The sequence below is a fragment of the Aptenodytes forsteri genome, unplaced genomic scaffold (genome assembly GCF_000699145.1).
Source record: "Aptenodytes forsteri isolate BGI_AS27 unplaced genomic scaffold, ASM69914v1 Scaffold61, whole genome shotgun sequence".
Classification (NCBI taxonomy): Eukaryota; Metazoa; Chordata; class Aves; order Sphenisciformes; family Spheniscidae; genus Aptenodytes; species Aptenodytes forsteri.
Window position 1 is genome coordinate 5,375,364 of NW_008794443.1, and position 15,071 is coordinate 5,390,434.

Genomic DNA, 15,071 nt, shown 5'->3' on the forward strand with positions numbered 1-15,071 from the left:
CGCTGCCCACGGCGCTGCTGTGCGCCTACGGCTTCTTCTGCAGCGTGCGGCCCTCGGAGCCCTTCCTCACTCGGTACCTGCTGGGGCCGCACAAAAACCTCTCTGAGACCCAGGTACTGCGGCCCGGGGCACCTCGCACCCGCGCCTGGGTGTCTGTGTTTTCTTTGCAGTACGCGGGTGCTGGGGGTTACCACGGTCTTTTTCCCCCCCCCAGGTGTTCAACGAGATTTACCCGGTGTGGACTTATTCCTACCTGGCACTGCTGTTCCCGGTGTTCCTGGCCACAGACTACCTGCGGTACAAGCCTGTGGTCCTGCTGCAGGGCCTCAGCCTCATCGTCACCTGGTTCATGCTGCTGTACGCCCAGGGACTGCGGGCTGTCCAGTTCCTTGAGTTCTTCTACGGAATGGGGACTGCCACCGACGTTGCCTATTACTCCTACATCTACAGTGTCGTCGATGTCAACCTGTACCAGAAGGTCACCAGCTACTGCCGGAGTGCCACCCTGGTGGGCTACACGGTGGGCTCGGTGTCCGGGCAGGTCCTTGTGTCGGTGGCAGGATGGTCCCTCTTCAGCCTGAACGTTATCTCCTTAACCAGCATATCCATTGCCTTTGGCACAGCGTGGTTCCTGCCAATGCCACAAAAAAGCCTTTTCTTTCATCACGTCTCAAGTCAGCAGCTCAGTTGGGAAATGAAGGTCATGGACTGTAAAAATGGATCGGCTGTCCAAGATCATCCCAACGTGCAGAGGGCACCCGGCTGGGAGGATGAGACAAAAGTTCCCTTAAACGGGGAGGGTCATTCAGCAGAGAAACAGGTGAGTTGTGCCCTGGGTTTATGTAAGTAGAAGGTGCAATACTGATGTGGCTGTCATGCATACGTATGTGTATATGTGCATGCACATGTGCATATATGTATACAGCAGCAGAGATGTAATATGCAACAGCGGAAAGTATCCCTCTGCTTATCCTGCTTCTGTATTTATGGCACAGGAAAATTTATTCCTGGCTTCCTTTTGCTGATTGAGCATGGTAGGCTGCTCCCTAGTTTTTCTGAAGTTGTTCTGCATGTCTCACAACGCTGTGATTAAAATTCTCTGGGCATCAAATTGCCATTCAACAGTACAAAGTAAGGGACATCTCTGGGGCGCTAAAACCTGTGTATATGTCCAAATTCTGTGTGTGCTTCTGGATGGACCCTGTGACTTGCAGAAAAGAGGCAATTCTTCCTGCACTCACGTTTTGAAAACACTTGTTACTTCAACTGTTGTGCAAGTTGTGCAGAAATAGGCTGTGTAGTAATTGGGTTTTATCTTACGATCCTGGAAGGAAACTGCAGTAGCCCTTGAGAGCACTGACAGGCTGTCATTGATTAATTACAGAAGGACCGAATATGGATAAATCGCAGGAAACACCTTTGCATAATAACAGCTTAATGCAGCCCACAAGAGTGCCAAGGTAGTGCCCCAACTTGTGGCTTTTGTCAGCTACATAACCTCAAACAAAGACACTTGTATGGAAACAAGCGTGCAGGTGCCCTTGTTCGGTGGCAGGACGTGTTGGGTCCCACGAGGTGCCGAGCGGGCAGCCTCCGGTTTTGAGGCCCGATGCGTGTGTGCAGTTGCCTGCTGTGCAGGTGTCTGCCACGCTGCTCCAGATAATGCACGCGTACGGAGAGCCTGTCGCGGCAGGGGGATTCAAGGCCCTGGGGAGAGGTCAGCCTTGCTCCTCAGTCATGAGGAGGTTGTGCTCGTTCTGAGAACAAGCCAGAAGGTAAGCGCGCTGTTGGTTTAGTCAGCTAATGGGTATTTCACTTAGTAAGTAAGCCCCAGTTAGCTGGGCTGGGGGAGGCAGCATCCGGGGCAGCTTTCAGCTTCTTTCAGCTACAACTGGGAATTAAAGGTATTAACATTCCAGGGACCTAATCCTGCCCCATCCAGCACAGTCTTGTGTGAGCAAAAGTATTTTTAACTATGTTATACTTGCATGCTGAAGGGTATTTGAGACAAATTCTGTGCCAATAATGACTAAGGCATTAATATCACTTATCTGTCCCTTTTTATCTTACTCCCATCCTATGATAGGAGGGGTGGTTCCAAACTAATGGTGAATATTTTAAAAAAGGAGCAAGTACACTTGCATAAGTATCCAAAGTTCAGTTATACCAGGTGCTAAAAGCTGAGGAGCATTGGCGTGTCAACATTATTGCTCATGGAGAATAGTCTTTCCCAGGCACATGCTGCATGATTCCCCCAGGGAAAGGGCATACTGCCAAGAGCCTAAGTTGCTGCTGCTGACTGGAAACCACTCCGAAACTGGACATGCGATGACACAACGTGCAATAGCTCAGTCCTGTGACAGTGCTGTATGTTTTCCTGCAGGGAATCCAAGTTCCTGGGGGCTGGAGGTGCTGGGTGGGCCTTAGGGGCTCTGCCCAGCCTCACATGAAGTGACTGCTGTCCTGACTTACACAAGAAGGGTCTCACCTGTCTACAGAGACTCTGTACATGTGTGCATGCAGCAAACGTAATCAGCAGCTCTGTCTACAAAGTAAAGACATACTTGTTTCCTCTGCTGCTGTTGGCATAAAGTGTTTAGGAACAGGGCTGTAACAGCCTGTATGTAAAAAGCAATTTTTGTTTGTTGTCATCCCCTGTTGCTAGAACTGATCTATTTTCAAATTTTTTTCAAACCACTTCATGGGTCTGCCCCCTTTCGTGCTCTTTCTAGAAAGATTTGGAGGGGAAAGCTTCGCTTTCATCTCATGCCGTTTATCAGAGCACTTGTACATACAGGAGCTGCCATTTGTGATAGCAGTGTCTGGTGGAAGTAGCTTCTGTTTCTCTTCAGATCCCCAGGCAACGTCTCTCACCTTCTCAAAGCCTTGGCGAACATTAACAGGGGTAGAGAGCAGCATAATGATATTGCTTCTCTGAATATTTGTAATCCCTACTACTAAAGAAAATTTACTTATTTGTGGGGAAATATACTCATCTGGTGGCTTCCATGTTCCCTGTGCTACCAAATTTGGCTGAATTTGGATCAGGGCTTAAAAGTGTCATTGATGCTTTTGCATTTATGATTTCAATGACTGGCTTCTGATCCTGTCTCATCGAAGTGGATATCGTGTCCTCTTCTCTTGTGTCTCTTCTCTCTGGTACCCTTCAGTTGCTCACAAAGTACTTCTAACATCTAGCAGTTACTGCTCTCTGCTTGAGACAGACAGAGATCGAGAGGGTGCCTGGGACTGAACCATTCTTCTGCACCCGAGGGGACGGCCCTGGTTAGGGCAGAGGCCAGCTGCTGCGACTGTGGCATGGGGAAGCTTTTTATTCATTACTCTGTGGAGATTTGTGTCCAAGAGTGGCACTGTCACTTGCCAGTGATCAGACCACTTGAAAGGGGCAATTTTGTGGAGCAGTATGAATATTTGTAAACAGAGACTAACACTTCTCTCCCCTTCCTTCTCCAGTCTATGCGGGAGCGGAAAGTAGACATTGTAAAGGTGCTCAAAGATCTCTGGTGGGACTTCCTGCAGTGCTACTCCTCCCAGACCATGCTCTGCTGGTCCGTGTGGTGGGCACTGTCCACCTGCGGCTACTTCCAGGTCATCAACTATGCTCAGGGTCTGTGGGAGATGGTGTTGCCTTCTCACAGCACGGAGATCTACAATGGCGCTGTGGAGGCAGCCTCAACGCTGCTAGGTAAGCTGCTGGCATAGCTCCCACTCTGCTGTGAGAGATGCCTTATGTCCCTCAAGGTCACCAGAGCACAGTTGGGAAGTGTTTTGCGTTTCCCCATGCATGCAGGACAGGCAACCTCGGCATTCGGGGTGAGTCTTCAGTGACATGCACGGGTATGGTACTCAATGACGAGTTCGTTGCTGCATGCAGCCCTGATTCTTGTAATACGGTGCTTAGGTGTTTAAAGGAGCCTCCCAAATCAATCTTCGTTCTGAAATATTTGGCAGAAGGCTCAAGGCATGTGGCTGACTGTGTTCTTGGCTGTCACTATGGCAGTGGGGTTACACTTGTTTTAACTGCTCAAAGTCAAGCTAAGGGTCCTATGGGTTTATTGCTTTTTGTTTCCCTGGCAGCGTAGGGAACATATGAAGGTTTTCTGTACACGCACAGCATGCAGTGAGCTACATTTAGTCATTTCAGCACTGTTAAGCAGAAAAGCTATTAAGATGAAAGAAGTTGCTTGACTTGAAAGGGACGTGTAGGTCAGTCAACACAAACATTTGTTTATTAAGTTGTTTAATACTGTTCCATTACCAGAACTAGGACAATACCTTTTTAATATAGCTAAACCCTTGCAGAGGCTTTCTAGGTGTTGCTGCAGTATGTTTCTTTTTGATGGAGTCGTCATTCCACCATCTGCTGTGGACATCACCTACCTGGGGGCAAAAGAAACCAAGGTACACAAACAAGGAAGGCTTAGTACTTTCTTGGGCATCCTCAGCCCCCTCTTGGAGTTCAGTGGGAAGCCGTGGCTGTTTTATAGTTCTGAAAGGTGGTCTACCACCCATTGTTAGTTGGGTTTGAAACTGCCAGCAACTTGATTCTGAAGGCTTTGGCTCTTAAACTCTTTGGTGTGCTAAACCTGCACTTCAATAGTATGCAGTCATATACTGTTCCTCCACTCTAGCACGATGCTGTGACACTTATTTCTTGTTTGGTTTGGCTTCCTCTACCACCCTGCCTTGGTCCCAGGAAGGAGAAGAATCAGTATCAAGGGAAGGAAGACCCATAGCGTGGCCAAATGTGGGCAGATTTAAAAAGAAAAAAAGAAAAAGAAAAAAGAAAAAGGAGGAGTATTCTTCAAACCTTATTATGAACATCTTTGATATCAAGGTCCTTTTTTTTTTTGTTTGTTTTAAAGGCCTGTGAACAATGGACCTATTGGAAGAAAAGGTGGTTGGCACTAAACTCATGCAAAACTGAAGTTTTTAGTTTCCCATTTTGATTTTTTTTCCTCTAGTATCATTTTTATAAATGGTTGAATGATTTTGGGTCATGTTTTCTGAAAGCGAATTAGCCTCTGTCCCTGAACAAAAAACCCTTCTGGTTGACACAGATTCATTGCTTGGAACAAGTGAAGTTTAGTGAAGTAATAATCTCAACTTAAAGTTTGAAGTGTATAACAAGACTGGAAGGGACCTGTTAAGGACGAGCATCCAGTGACCCGACTTCCTAGGCACTAGTGCAAATGCTCTACTTCTGATTTCCAGTTTGAATTTATTAATGAGCAGTTTATTTATCTCTGACTTCATGCCAAGGCTGTATTTTTAGCACAAAATTGTCTCATTCTGGCCTATCTGTAGATACCTGTTCTTTGCTTTGGGCCAAAGAAGCCAAGCTTTTCTAGTTGTTCTTTGGTAAAGTTAAGCTCTTCGTTCACTTTGTCATCTTCCTAGCCTCTCTTTGTACCAAACCTGGTTTGAGTTGCATTCTTTTTGAAGACTGATGACCAGAGCTGCGCTCAGCTTTATTCAGTGAGGCCTCAGACTTGTAGAAGAACATGAACACTCTTCACTTTTCTCCCTTTACTAGAAATACCTTTCCTGGTGCATCCCAGATCTGATTTGCCATCATCATGGCTCTTAGTCATTCTGTGCTCAGTTAGGAGCAATGCTTGGCAACCTTCCTGTAAGATGCTGTTGCCATCCCTGCCTGTACCGGTGCTGCCCTGCAGAAGGGTTTGAGTATAGAGCGTGGTGACTAACGTGGCTGTCAGCTTCCTGTCCCAGGCAAGATAAATAGTATTCCTTCTAGTGAGGTCAACTGACTGTTAAGCTGCATCCCTGCACCTTCTTGGGAATGTGGCGATCCTTTGTCAGGTTGGGATGTGAAACCACTGAATCAGCTGTAGGTGTCTAATTGTGGGACACAGATTGTATATCTTGTCATAATTAGGTGTCGGGCTGCTATAACCTTGAGACATAGGGGGAATACAACTTCCTGAGTTGCCATGAGATCCCCAGAGAGTGATGTCTGTTCCCAAATTTCAGAATTGCTGAGACAGTAGAAAGAAGGTTCTAGGACTTAGATTCTTTTTGCATCTCAGGGTTTTGCTACTGGGGGAGCCAGGCTTTCAAAGAGCAAAATGTCAGTTGGGCAGTGTCACAGCAGGCACTGGAAAGAGTTTAGTGGGGGGAAATAAATTCCTTTCCCTTGGCATAGCTACCTTCTTCACTAGTCTGCAAGGTTGATGTGAGGTCTGACAGGGTTGCAGGCTTGTACACATTGGTGGTGCATAAGGAGTCTTCATGTGCTTGAAGGATTTCTACGATGGCAGGCCAGCTGAGGGCTACAAAGAGCTTAGAGGTTGCACTGTAGCACTTCTGTACAGTGGTCAAATGCTGAATACAATCCTGTTTTTCAGAGATCTCCAGTAAAACTCCCTTTGTCAGTATGCTGTTTGTATAGTTTGCTGTGTACAGCAGCATCGTTATGCTGTTGGTTGCTATTTGACTTGTTTGCAGAACAAGGCCTACTTCAAATGGGAATTTTCTTGTAATATAATATGTATTTGGGCTTCTCAGTAGTTACAGCTGTGATAGGGCATGAAACACACCTTGTCTGCTTGTTGACTTGCATGAAATATCACACGCTTTCTGTCTTGTGATCTGTCTTCTCTCCCCATCCTCCCTTCGTAAAATCCAGCAGGAGTTACAAACCTGTTCTGGCTGTAAAGGATTGTTCTTGCACGATCAACAACGCATGATTGCAGCTTGTGATTAGGTTGCATCCTGGGAGATGTGGATTTGGACTCCTGCTCTTACTTACTGTTACAGCCCAGCATGAAGATGACAGTAAATGTAGGTTTTCTGCCTCCTGGGAGAGATCTCTAACAGCCGTGTATCAAAGTGGATAGTGTCTTCCTCCCTCCTGACCCCCTAAAGCACCACAAAATGATTAGCTGAGTGCTTTTGAGAACCAGGGTTTGCATTTCTCTGTAGCCCAATTGACAACACTGCTACGGTCAGGTGCAGAGGACTGAGTGGCAGTGGTCTGAGTCCTGGGGCTGTTGTGCTTCTGAAGCCAGGGGGGAGATTTCAGAGGCAGTCAGCATTGACTTCAGAGGCAGTCAGCACTGACCTTTTTTTTTTTTTTTTTTTTTTTTTTCCCCCTTTTTTGTTCCTTTAAAAGTGAATGGGAGTCTACAGCAGGTTTCCAAGTGAGGGAGAGGTCAGGAAGGAGAGTTGCTAAGGTGTCCTTAGCACATTAGTGTCCTCCGCTTCAATCATGTTTGGCTATTAGGGGCTGTGCAGCTTCTAATACACAGTCTTCAAATTGCTCCAATTGTTATAAGTAACAGTTATGCTTTCCTTCCCCTCACAGGAGCTGTTGCAGTGTTTGTTGTGGGTCACATAAAAACATCCTGGGCAATGTGGGGTGAGGTGGCACTTGCCCTGTTCTCCTTTCTTATTGCTGCTGCTGTATATATCATGGACACTGTTCGTAACATCTGGGTGTGCTACGCGTCGTATGTTGTCTTCAGAATTATCTACATGCTGCTAATCACAATAGCAACGTGAGTAACTTTTTAATGTAAATTGCTGTCAAGGTTACAGCTGGTGTGAAAGCTGGCATATTTTCCATGTAACTAGGGTCTTGCCTACCAGGAATTTGGAAATCTGTTGCAAGGGTTTGTGTTGTGATTCAGGTTGGAAACAGAGGCACAGAGATATATTTGGCTGGCAGCCTGCCCAGGCTCAAAAGTCTAATGACACTGAAGCGACTATTTCTAAATACTAGATAGTGCTGCTTTCCAGGGGAATGTTTTTCATAAACATGGCTGGAGTGAAGTGTTAACAGATGAGGAGAGGACAATGCTTTGCCCGTGTTGAAGTGTCAATTTTCCCTAACCTGTAAAGAGGAAAACTTCTTCGATGTTATTTGTCACTTTGGGGAGGAAAACACAGCTGTTGTTGAACCACACATACATAATCGCTATAACACAGCACAAGCACAATATGAGGGGAGATGCTGAAACTGATAACTGTAAAAGGAGTTCTGGTCAGAAGGATGCGGGAGGTTAAGGACCACAGGGCAGTAGGCTGATGCTTTGAGACTGCCGACAGGTCTCTGGGATCAAAGAGTGCTGTGCCTTCTCTGTGTGACAAGGCCCTTTAGCTGCATTGGACAGGAGCACTCCTTCAGTAAGACTGAAACCCACAGAGCTCCCAAAGGTTTTTTTAGCCTTTTAGCTGTCTCTGTGGGTCTCTTCTAGCCTCCATGGTAGTCTGTCATGATCCTATTTAGAGAAGTACACTGCCAGTGTGAGGTAATTTAGCTGTGGAAAGTACTGGACCAGTCTATGTAACTCTTCAGGTTGCATAGTCTTCTCGTCCAGAGATGTTCCTCCTTTTTTTGCATTTCCCTGCTTTTTCCCCTGTCCTTATGTTTCTGGACATCCCTTTCTTTCCAGGTTCCAGATCGCTACAAATCTCAGCGTGGAGCGGTATGCCCTGGTGTTTGGGGTCAATACTTTCATTGCCTTAGCACTTCAGACTCTGCTAACTTTGATTGTTGTGGATGCCAGCGGGCTTGGGTTGGACATCTTCACCCAGGTATGATAGGCTCTCTTAGCTTTACTGATGGGAGGGAGTAAGGTAAACCAGGCTGTATAGCTTCTCAGCCACCTGTTTCTGAGTCAAAGGTTTGCTGACAGAGAAATAATCACCAATTCCTGGTATTTTATAAGAGGAAGGGAGCTCGTGTATTAACCTTCTTGCAAATTTGGTAACTGCTTGGTTTAACCACTTTTTTTTTTTCTTTCCCCTTTTCTGCAGTTTATGATTTATGCTTCTTACTTTGCGGCCATCTCGCTGGTGTTCTTGGGCAGTGGCATATACAGTATTATGAGAGCTTACAGAAGACAAGAGCAGGTGCAAAGCAGATCTCCTGAAAGCCAATAGTGCACAAAGTGAAGACTCTCGGTGGCTACGTACGAAGATAGAGGTCTGGGTTTTTTAATCTCTGCCTTTTCTTCCCAAGGCAGTCACCTTAATGGTATTTGATCCATATTTATACTATATTAGTAGCACATTTTAGAAGGTAAACGTATTAGCTCTTATGTAAGTAAGAACAAATACCTTCTTTCTAAAATGCCTTTTGTTCTTCTGTTGCATATATGGGATGTGCAGCAAAGAACAGTAAGTTTTCTTAAAGAATGAAAGCCTTGGGAGGTTTTAGTCTAAAACTGTGCATCTGGAGGCTGCTATTGAAACGGCAGCTTCATGATTGTCTAGTCAACTGCTACTCTCTGTCACTGAGATGCTGCTGCAGGGCAGAAGTGAGGGCACACTAACAGGCCTCTCTGTGGAGAGCCCCAGGCCTGGGACAGGAGGTGGCCTTAGGCCTGTGCTCTGCAGTGTGGCTCTCCTGTCCCTGCTCCGTGATGCTGGATGCTCCATTTTGAGGACTAGTACACTTCCATTTCTGCACATGCACATGCTTCCTTGAGTTGCTTGTACTGCTTCTGCTGTTCCTGTCTGTCACCCCTGCTGCCAGAGTTTTCACCATAGCTGATCATGGTGCTTTCCCAAAAACTTAACTGTGGCCTGGGGCAATTTGTGACGCTGGTGAATTGGCTAGCAGTGCTACTTTTGCCATGAAGGCCTGTGCCCAAGGGTCTGTAAAGCTAGAGGGGAAGCTTAGAGGGAGTTTAAGTAGACAAAATGCAAATCTGAGGGACCCTCGGTCATGCTTGCCTTTGCCCTTTAGGACTGCAGATTCCTGTGATTACAGGAGTCGCTGCCTCATAATCCTGGGGGCTGGGCTATTTCAGTGGGATGGTGGATGTTAGTATAGCACTGAGAAGGAAGGTGACTTGCAGGATTTTAAGCTATTCTTTGTGACCTTGGAGAATTGTGACTCTGGTGACTAAATAGACACCTTCAGTTATGGTAGTTAGCAGGATGACTGCCTGAGGCTTTGAAAAATGCTGACTTCTGGTCTGTCAGTTTTTCCCCTTATTTTAGAATGCCTTTATGCTTCTGTTGGGTCTCTGTCCACTAGTTCTACCTCTTCTTTCCACCTAAGCAAGACAATGAATGTTTGGAGTGGGCAGCTCTTTTATTTTGTCCAGTCTAAGCAATTTGGGATTTGCCTCATACCTGGTTTTTAAAAATAATTTATTTTTTCCAAATTGCTTCAGCACTGGGAATGAGTTGCACAGAGTTGTCCTGGGCTTGGGCACCTGGATACTCAGGCACAATGACTAGTACAGCAACAGATATCTGTAGTATACTGTGGAAATGGCCTATGGACTGTCCCTGTTGCTGTGCAGATTGTGGTGAGTTTAAGTGTACAGGAGAACTGTCAAGGGAGAAGATGCAATGCAGTGTGCTTCCCTCCATGCCTTCTATCTGCGTGCTGGTTAGAGCTTCTTCCAGTCAGAGCCTGAAGAAGCAGCTTTGGTTCATTGCTTGCTTTTAGTGCCATGGAGACTTCACAGCATTGGGGTTGGGAAGGCTTCTCTCCCCTGGCTGGGACAGGTAGGGCCTTTCTCATCTCTTCTGTGAGCCTCAGCCTTTACCATGTAAGGTGAATGATTGCTGTGTTTGGGATGTGCTGCTTGGGGTCTGGGTAGCCCTTCCAGGCTGGCTGCTCAGGGGAACCCACTCCCCAAACCTTCTCTGTGTTTGCAGCCTGCCTCCTAAAACATCCCCCTAAATGTAGGGGCTGAGCTGTACTGGCATTTACACCTGTAAACTTAACTGCCTTATCCTGAAATGGAAACTTGAAGCCACCCATGTATATATTCCTTTCTTTACTGTTTTTTTGTTTTTAAAAAAATAAAATCTGAAGCCATGAAATGCTAGCTGACGAGCTGTGCTGGGAAAGGGATAGTACGTGCACGTCCTGCATATCCTGTCCTTTGGGTTCCTTGGTCTGATGGCATTTGCAGCAAGGCGCGAGGAGTGGGTGTACAGTACTCGTGTCAAGTGACCAAAAGAAGCAGCTCAATTTTAATCGTACTTTTCATACAGAGAACAAATCTTTGATGGGGAACAACCCAGTTATTTAAAAGCAAGTCAAAAATTAACTAAAGAATTACAGCAATAACAATGGTTTTTCTACCAAAATAATGAAACTGCGGCAACTGCAATAGAGAGGCATGCTACACTGCGTACGTCTTCAGGCCTATTAATGTATGGAAGCCACACCTGGATGTTGTTCAGGTTCCTATGCTGTGCTGTTGCTGTGGTGATGAGGTGATTATAGAGCCTGACTGGAGCTGTACGCAGAGTTACTGATGCCTATGAAATTCTGTAAACGTGTTGACATTGTTGGTTTCTAATTGAATAGCTATTTTTGTTAAATAAAAATACTCTGAGTTATCCTGTGTGTGGCCAGTGTTTGTTTTGTATTTTGATACCTTGCTAATCCACAGCACTGCTGCTGCAGTTGACTAATGCAGGTTGTTCTGAGCATCTTTGTTACAAAAGGGGGGGGGGGGAAATACAGGACAAACCAAATCTTAAAGATGATAGTTGACTGTTTTGTGTAGGTTTGCAGAATTCTGTGCAAGTGTATTGGACCTTGCACTGAGGAACCTTAATGACTGAGCAGTTCAGAAATACCACTCTATAGTTCCAGTGCAGACTGGTCCAGTGGGGGAGAAAATTACTTGCTCATGGGTGCAGGGGAACCATGGTCAGGAAGCATCAGTCTCACTGAGGGTGACTGTAAGGAAAAGCAGGCACAGGTTTGCCATGCAGGAGGACCTTTTTATTTAAATCAACCTAATAACAAAATTGAGGCCTTAAGGAAGAAATGCTGTAAACTCCCCATCTTGGCACACCCACACTTGACTGCCTTGGAAAGCTCTCCCTGTCTTGTGCTTCTAGGAGAGATGGCTTGTACCTGATAGTACAGGGTGGGCTGGAGGTGAAAGTGCTCTCTGAATATCTGCTGCCAGTTTGATGTAGTTTGGTGTGGGTAGTAGCCCAACAAGCCCTTTGCACAACACCAAAACCAAGAGAAAATGGGTGGTCTGGGGGGAAAGGGAGGTCTAGGAAAAGCTGCCATTTTTACAAGCGTTGCCTTGAGAGCTTTATTGCTGAGGCAGGAGTGGTAGAACTGTGAGCACATCAGGCTTGCTCTGAATTTCATTCATCTGCCTTGTCTGGGTGAATACAGGAGTCAGCTGTGCAGGGATGAGCTGCTTGGCAGTGCGGGGGTTTAAAATCTCTGCTTGCGTAGGGCAGGAAGGTAACTAGTAGCTCATACAGGTATAGCATTACCCTTTAAGGTGGATTCAAGTGTTTCACATCTCTGGTGCTGTGACAAGAATCCTGAAGCTGCTCTTGCCTGCAAGCAAAGCAGGTCCACGTGAACTGTAGCAATCCTCTTTGCTCCTCCCATCACATCCTGCCACGCTGTGTACAGCTGAGAGCACTGAAAAGGGATACCCAGCTGAGAGCACTGAAAAGGGATACCCAGCTACCGTCAAGGAGCTGAATTCCTGCATTTGCAAAACAGCACACGGTGCAGTTTGATGGAGATGAGATAAATACTACGCACAGCTGGGGTGTCTCCCTGGGACGCTGTGGCTGGTTCTTTGTTCCAGTTGGTGCCGGGGGCTGCTGGCGGTGAGTGTTACCACTGAATCTGTGTATCCTGCACTGGCTTGCTATGATGCTGGTAAGATGTGGCACAGTTCCTGGGCTTTAGGATCGCTGTTAGGGGGGAGAGGCCAGGTGCTGGGCTTGTTCTGTCCAAAAGGTTAGGAATAGTAAGATCTGCCGGAGGCTGCTGTTTCAGGAGCAGTACCTACTACTGTCCCCCTGGGCTAGCACTGGCTGTGACAGCCCACCAAGGCATGGCAGGGTTACTCAACCACGCTGTGGCTGCGTGCATGTGTGAAACGGCCGGCTGCTCTGGCAGTGCTCTCGGAGAAAGGGAAGGGCTCTGTGTGGAAGCAATTACGTTTTCTTCTCTATCGGTGTGACTGTAGCCAAGTACTGGGAAGGAAAGAGGGACTTTGGTTATGGAAGGGGCAGGAGATTGGGAGCTCTGGACCCTGTTCCCAGCAACTCTTGACAGCGTCAACTGTTTCCTGCACAACATATAAAAGGTGCTAAGGTGCTTGTTTAACATTGCTCTGGAGGTGTTACGCAGCCTTTCTCTGTCAAACATACTTGCTCTGCATAAATCAGTGTTACCTAAACACAGTGTCTGATGCATTAGTGACATAGAAAAGAGCAACCAACATGTCAGGGCCTGTCCTTGGAGCCTTGTACTGCTTGGCTAGTGTTTCCGTTGCGACTTTTCATGACTGTGTTCTGTAGCTCCCTCACAGATGGGAACATCTGAAAACCTAAATTTAATGGCATATGGGTTAATGAATGCATGCATGAATTTGGATTGACCTTAAGATATCATTACATTATCATTATCAAGCATCACTGCTCGATCTTCTACCAACGGGGTCTAATCCTTTTCTTACAATCACATGGATTTGTAATTAGTCGAATAAAGCATCTCTTGTGAATGAAAGAGGTAGCACTGACTTGTTAAGATGAAGGGTAGTCTTACGATAAAAGCAGAGCATGAAGCTTTGGTACCGTGCCCAGTTCTCTTTGTTTTAGTCTGCTGTGAACTTGTCGAAGCCACCTGTCTGTGAAATGTGGAAAATCAGAAGTTCAGTGTATTGTCTTCAAGCATAGGATAACTGTGTGACCCTGGGTGAGGTCAGTGGTTGAAGTTTTTCCAGGTACAGTGGGAACCATTGCTGAGCAGGTACCTGAGTGTTATCTCAGGTAAATATCAGGGAGCCCTTCCAACCCACCAAAACCAATGTCAAACCCCGTATCTCTTTCTGGCTGTATGGTGTGGGATTAGCAGAAACCCCAAGGTCATGGAGTCCAACCTCCTCCTGTGATGTGTGGCCTATGATGACAGCTGTCTTCAGAGACCTCCTGAACCCCACCTTGAAGGGGTTTAGCTTTCTGCCCCGTGTTACTTTGAGCGAAAGGTTAACTCTACCTGCATTACTCTGAGAGTTATCAGTGCACTGGCTAAATTTATTCACGGCTGTTTTCTGACCATATTTTCTTTCATTAACATTAACCCTTTAGTGCAGGGGGTGTGCTGCCCTGTGGGGTGCATGGCCTTCTGGTGCATTTGTAGACTGTCATCCTTCACTTTGCTGGGCCACTGTATTCAAAACTGGGGGCCATGGCTGTGTGGGGGACAGTGTGACGGGCGCCACGTCAGTGCTGCCAGCAAGGACAACTCCTTCCCTCCACCCCGGTGGGGCTGTGCTGCCACGGCCCAGGCCCACGTGCCAGCAGGAGGGCTGAGGAGGGTCATCCCCCAAAATGTGGTGCTGGGAAGCACCATGTGGCGCTGCATGAGCCTTGGTCACCCCGGTGGCCGCTCCCTCCACCTTTCCAGCATCACTGGAGGTAAGTTAATGGCCTCCGTTGTGTTTTGCGGCATAAAGACCAAGGATGAAATCCCAAACCCCGAGGAAGGACCAGCCTTGGTTCAAACTACACATCCCAGCTCCACTTCTTCCAGCCCTGCATGGCGAGGGGAGCAGCCTTGGCTCCAGTGCAGAGGGCTGCTGGCAGCGTGGGGTGCTTCCCCTTGCCATTTGATGGCTTTTTCCAGAAGGGGATTTACTTGGAGTGGTTTTGGTGGCTTTTTTCCTCCTCTTTTCCCATTTCAAAGTTCTGGGAGTGATGTGTGATTAATGCAGAGGAGCACCTCTTTGGAGATGGAGATGGTCATCTTTATTAACGAAAGCTCAAATTTTGACACCGCTAGCTTTCGGTCTGATGAAATTGCTCGTCACCAGCCCGAGCTTGAATAATACAACACAAAAACTGCCGAGGTTCAGGCTGCTCCCAAACAAGTGCGTGATTTAACGGCATGAAAACGCTTTCAGCTGGGCAGGGAAAGGCACCTGCCGCGCTGCTGCCCCTCTCTGGGCTGTGCTCCCCCCCCGTGTTCTGCTTTGCTTTAATTTCCGAGCGTTAAATGAAACGTTGTAACGCAAAGGGAAGAGAAAGCGCCATCTCCTAACGGGCCCTGAAAATGGGGGACA

General features: G+C 46.9%; 1 protein-coding gene across 1 annotated transcript in view; it reads left to right on the forward strand.

Moving 5' to 3' along the window:
* The window catches only part of SLC19A2 (solute carrier family 19 member 2), a 17,515-nt gene extending 8,576 nt beyond the window's left edge, over positions 1-8,939 (forward strand). The window contains exons 5-10 of the mRNA XM_009289800.2: positions 1-113; positions 215-820; positions 3,475-3,706; positions 7,349-7,541; positions 8,439-8,580; positions 8,803-8,939. Coding sequence (XP_009288075.1) covers positions 1-113; positions 215-820; positions 3,475-3,706; positions 7,349-7,541; positions 8,439-8,580; positions 8,803-8,928 — 1,412 coding nt within the window. The 3' untranslated portion in view covers positions 8,929-8,939. The remainder of the gene's footprint in view (positions 114-214; positions 821-3,474; positions 3,707-7,348; positions 7,542-8,438; positions 8,581-8,802) is intronic.
* Positions 8,940-15,071: the final 6,132 nt, after the last annotated feature.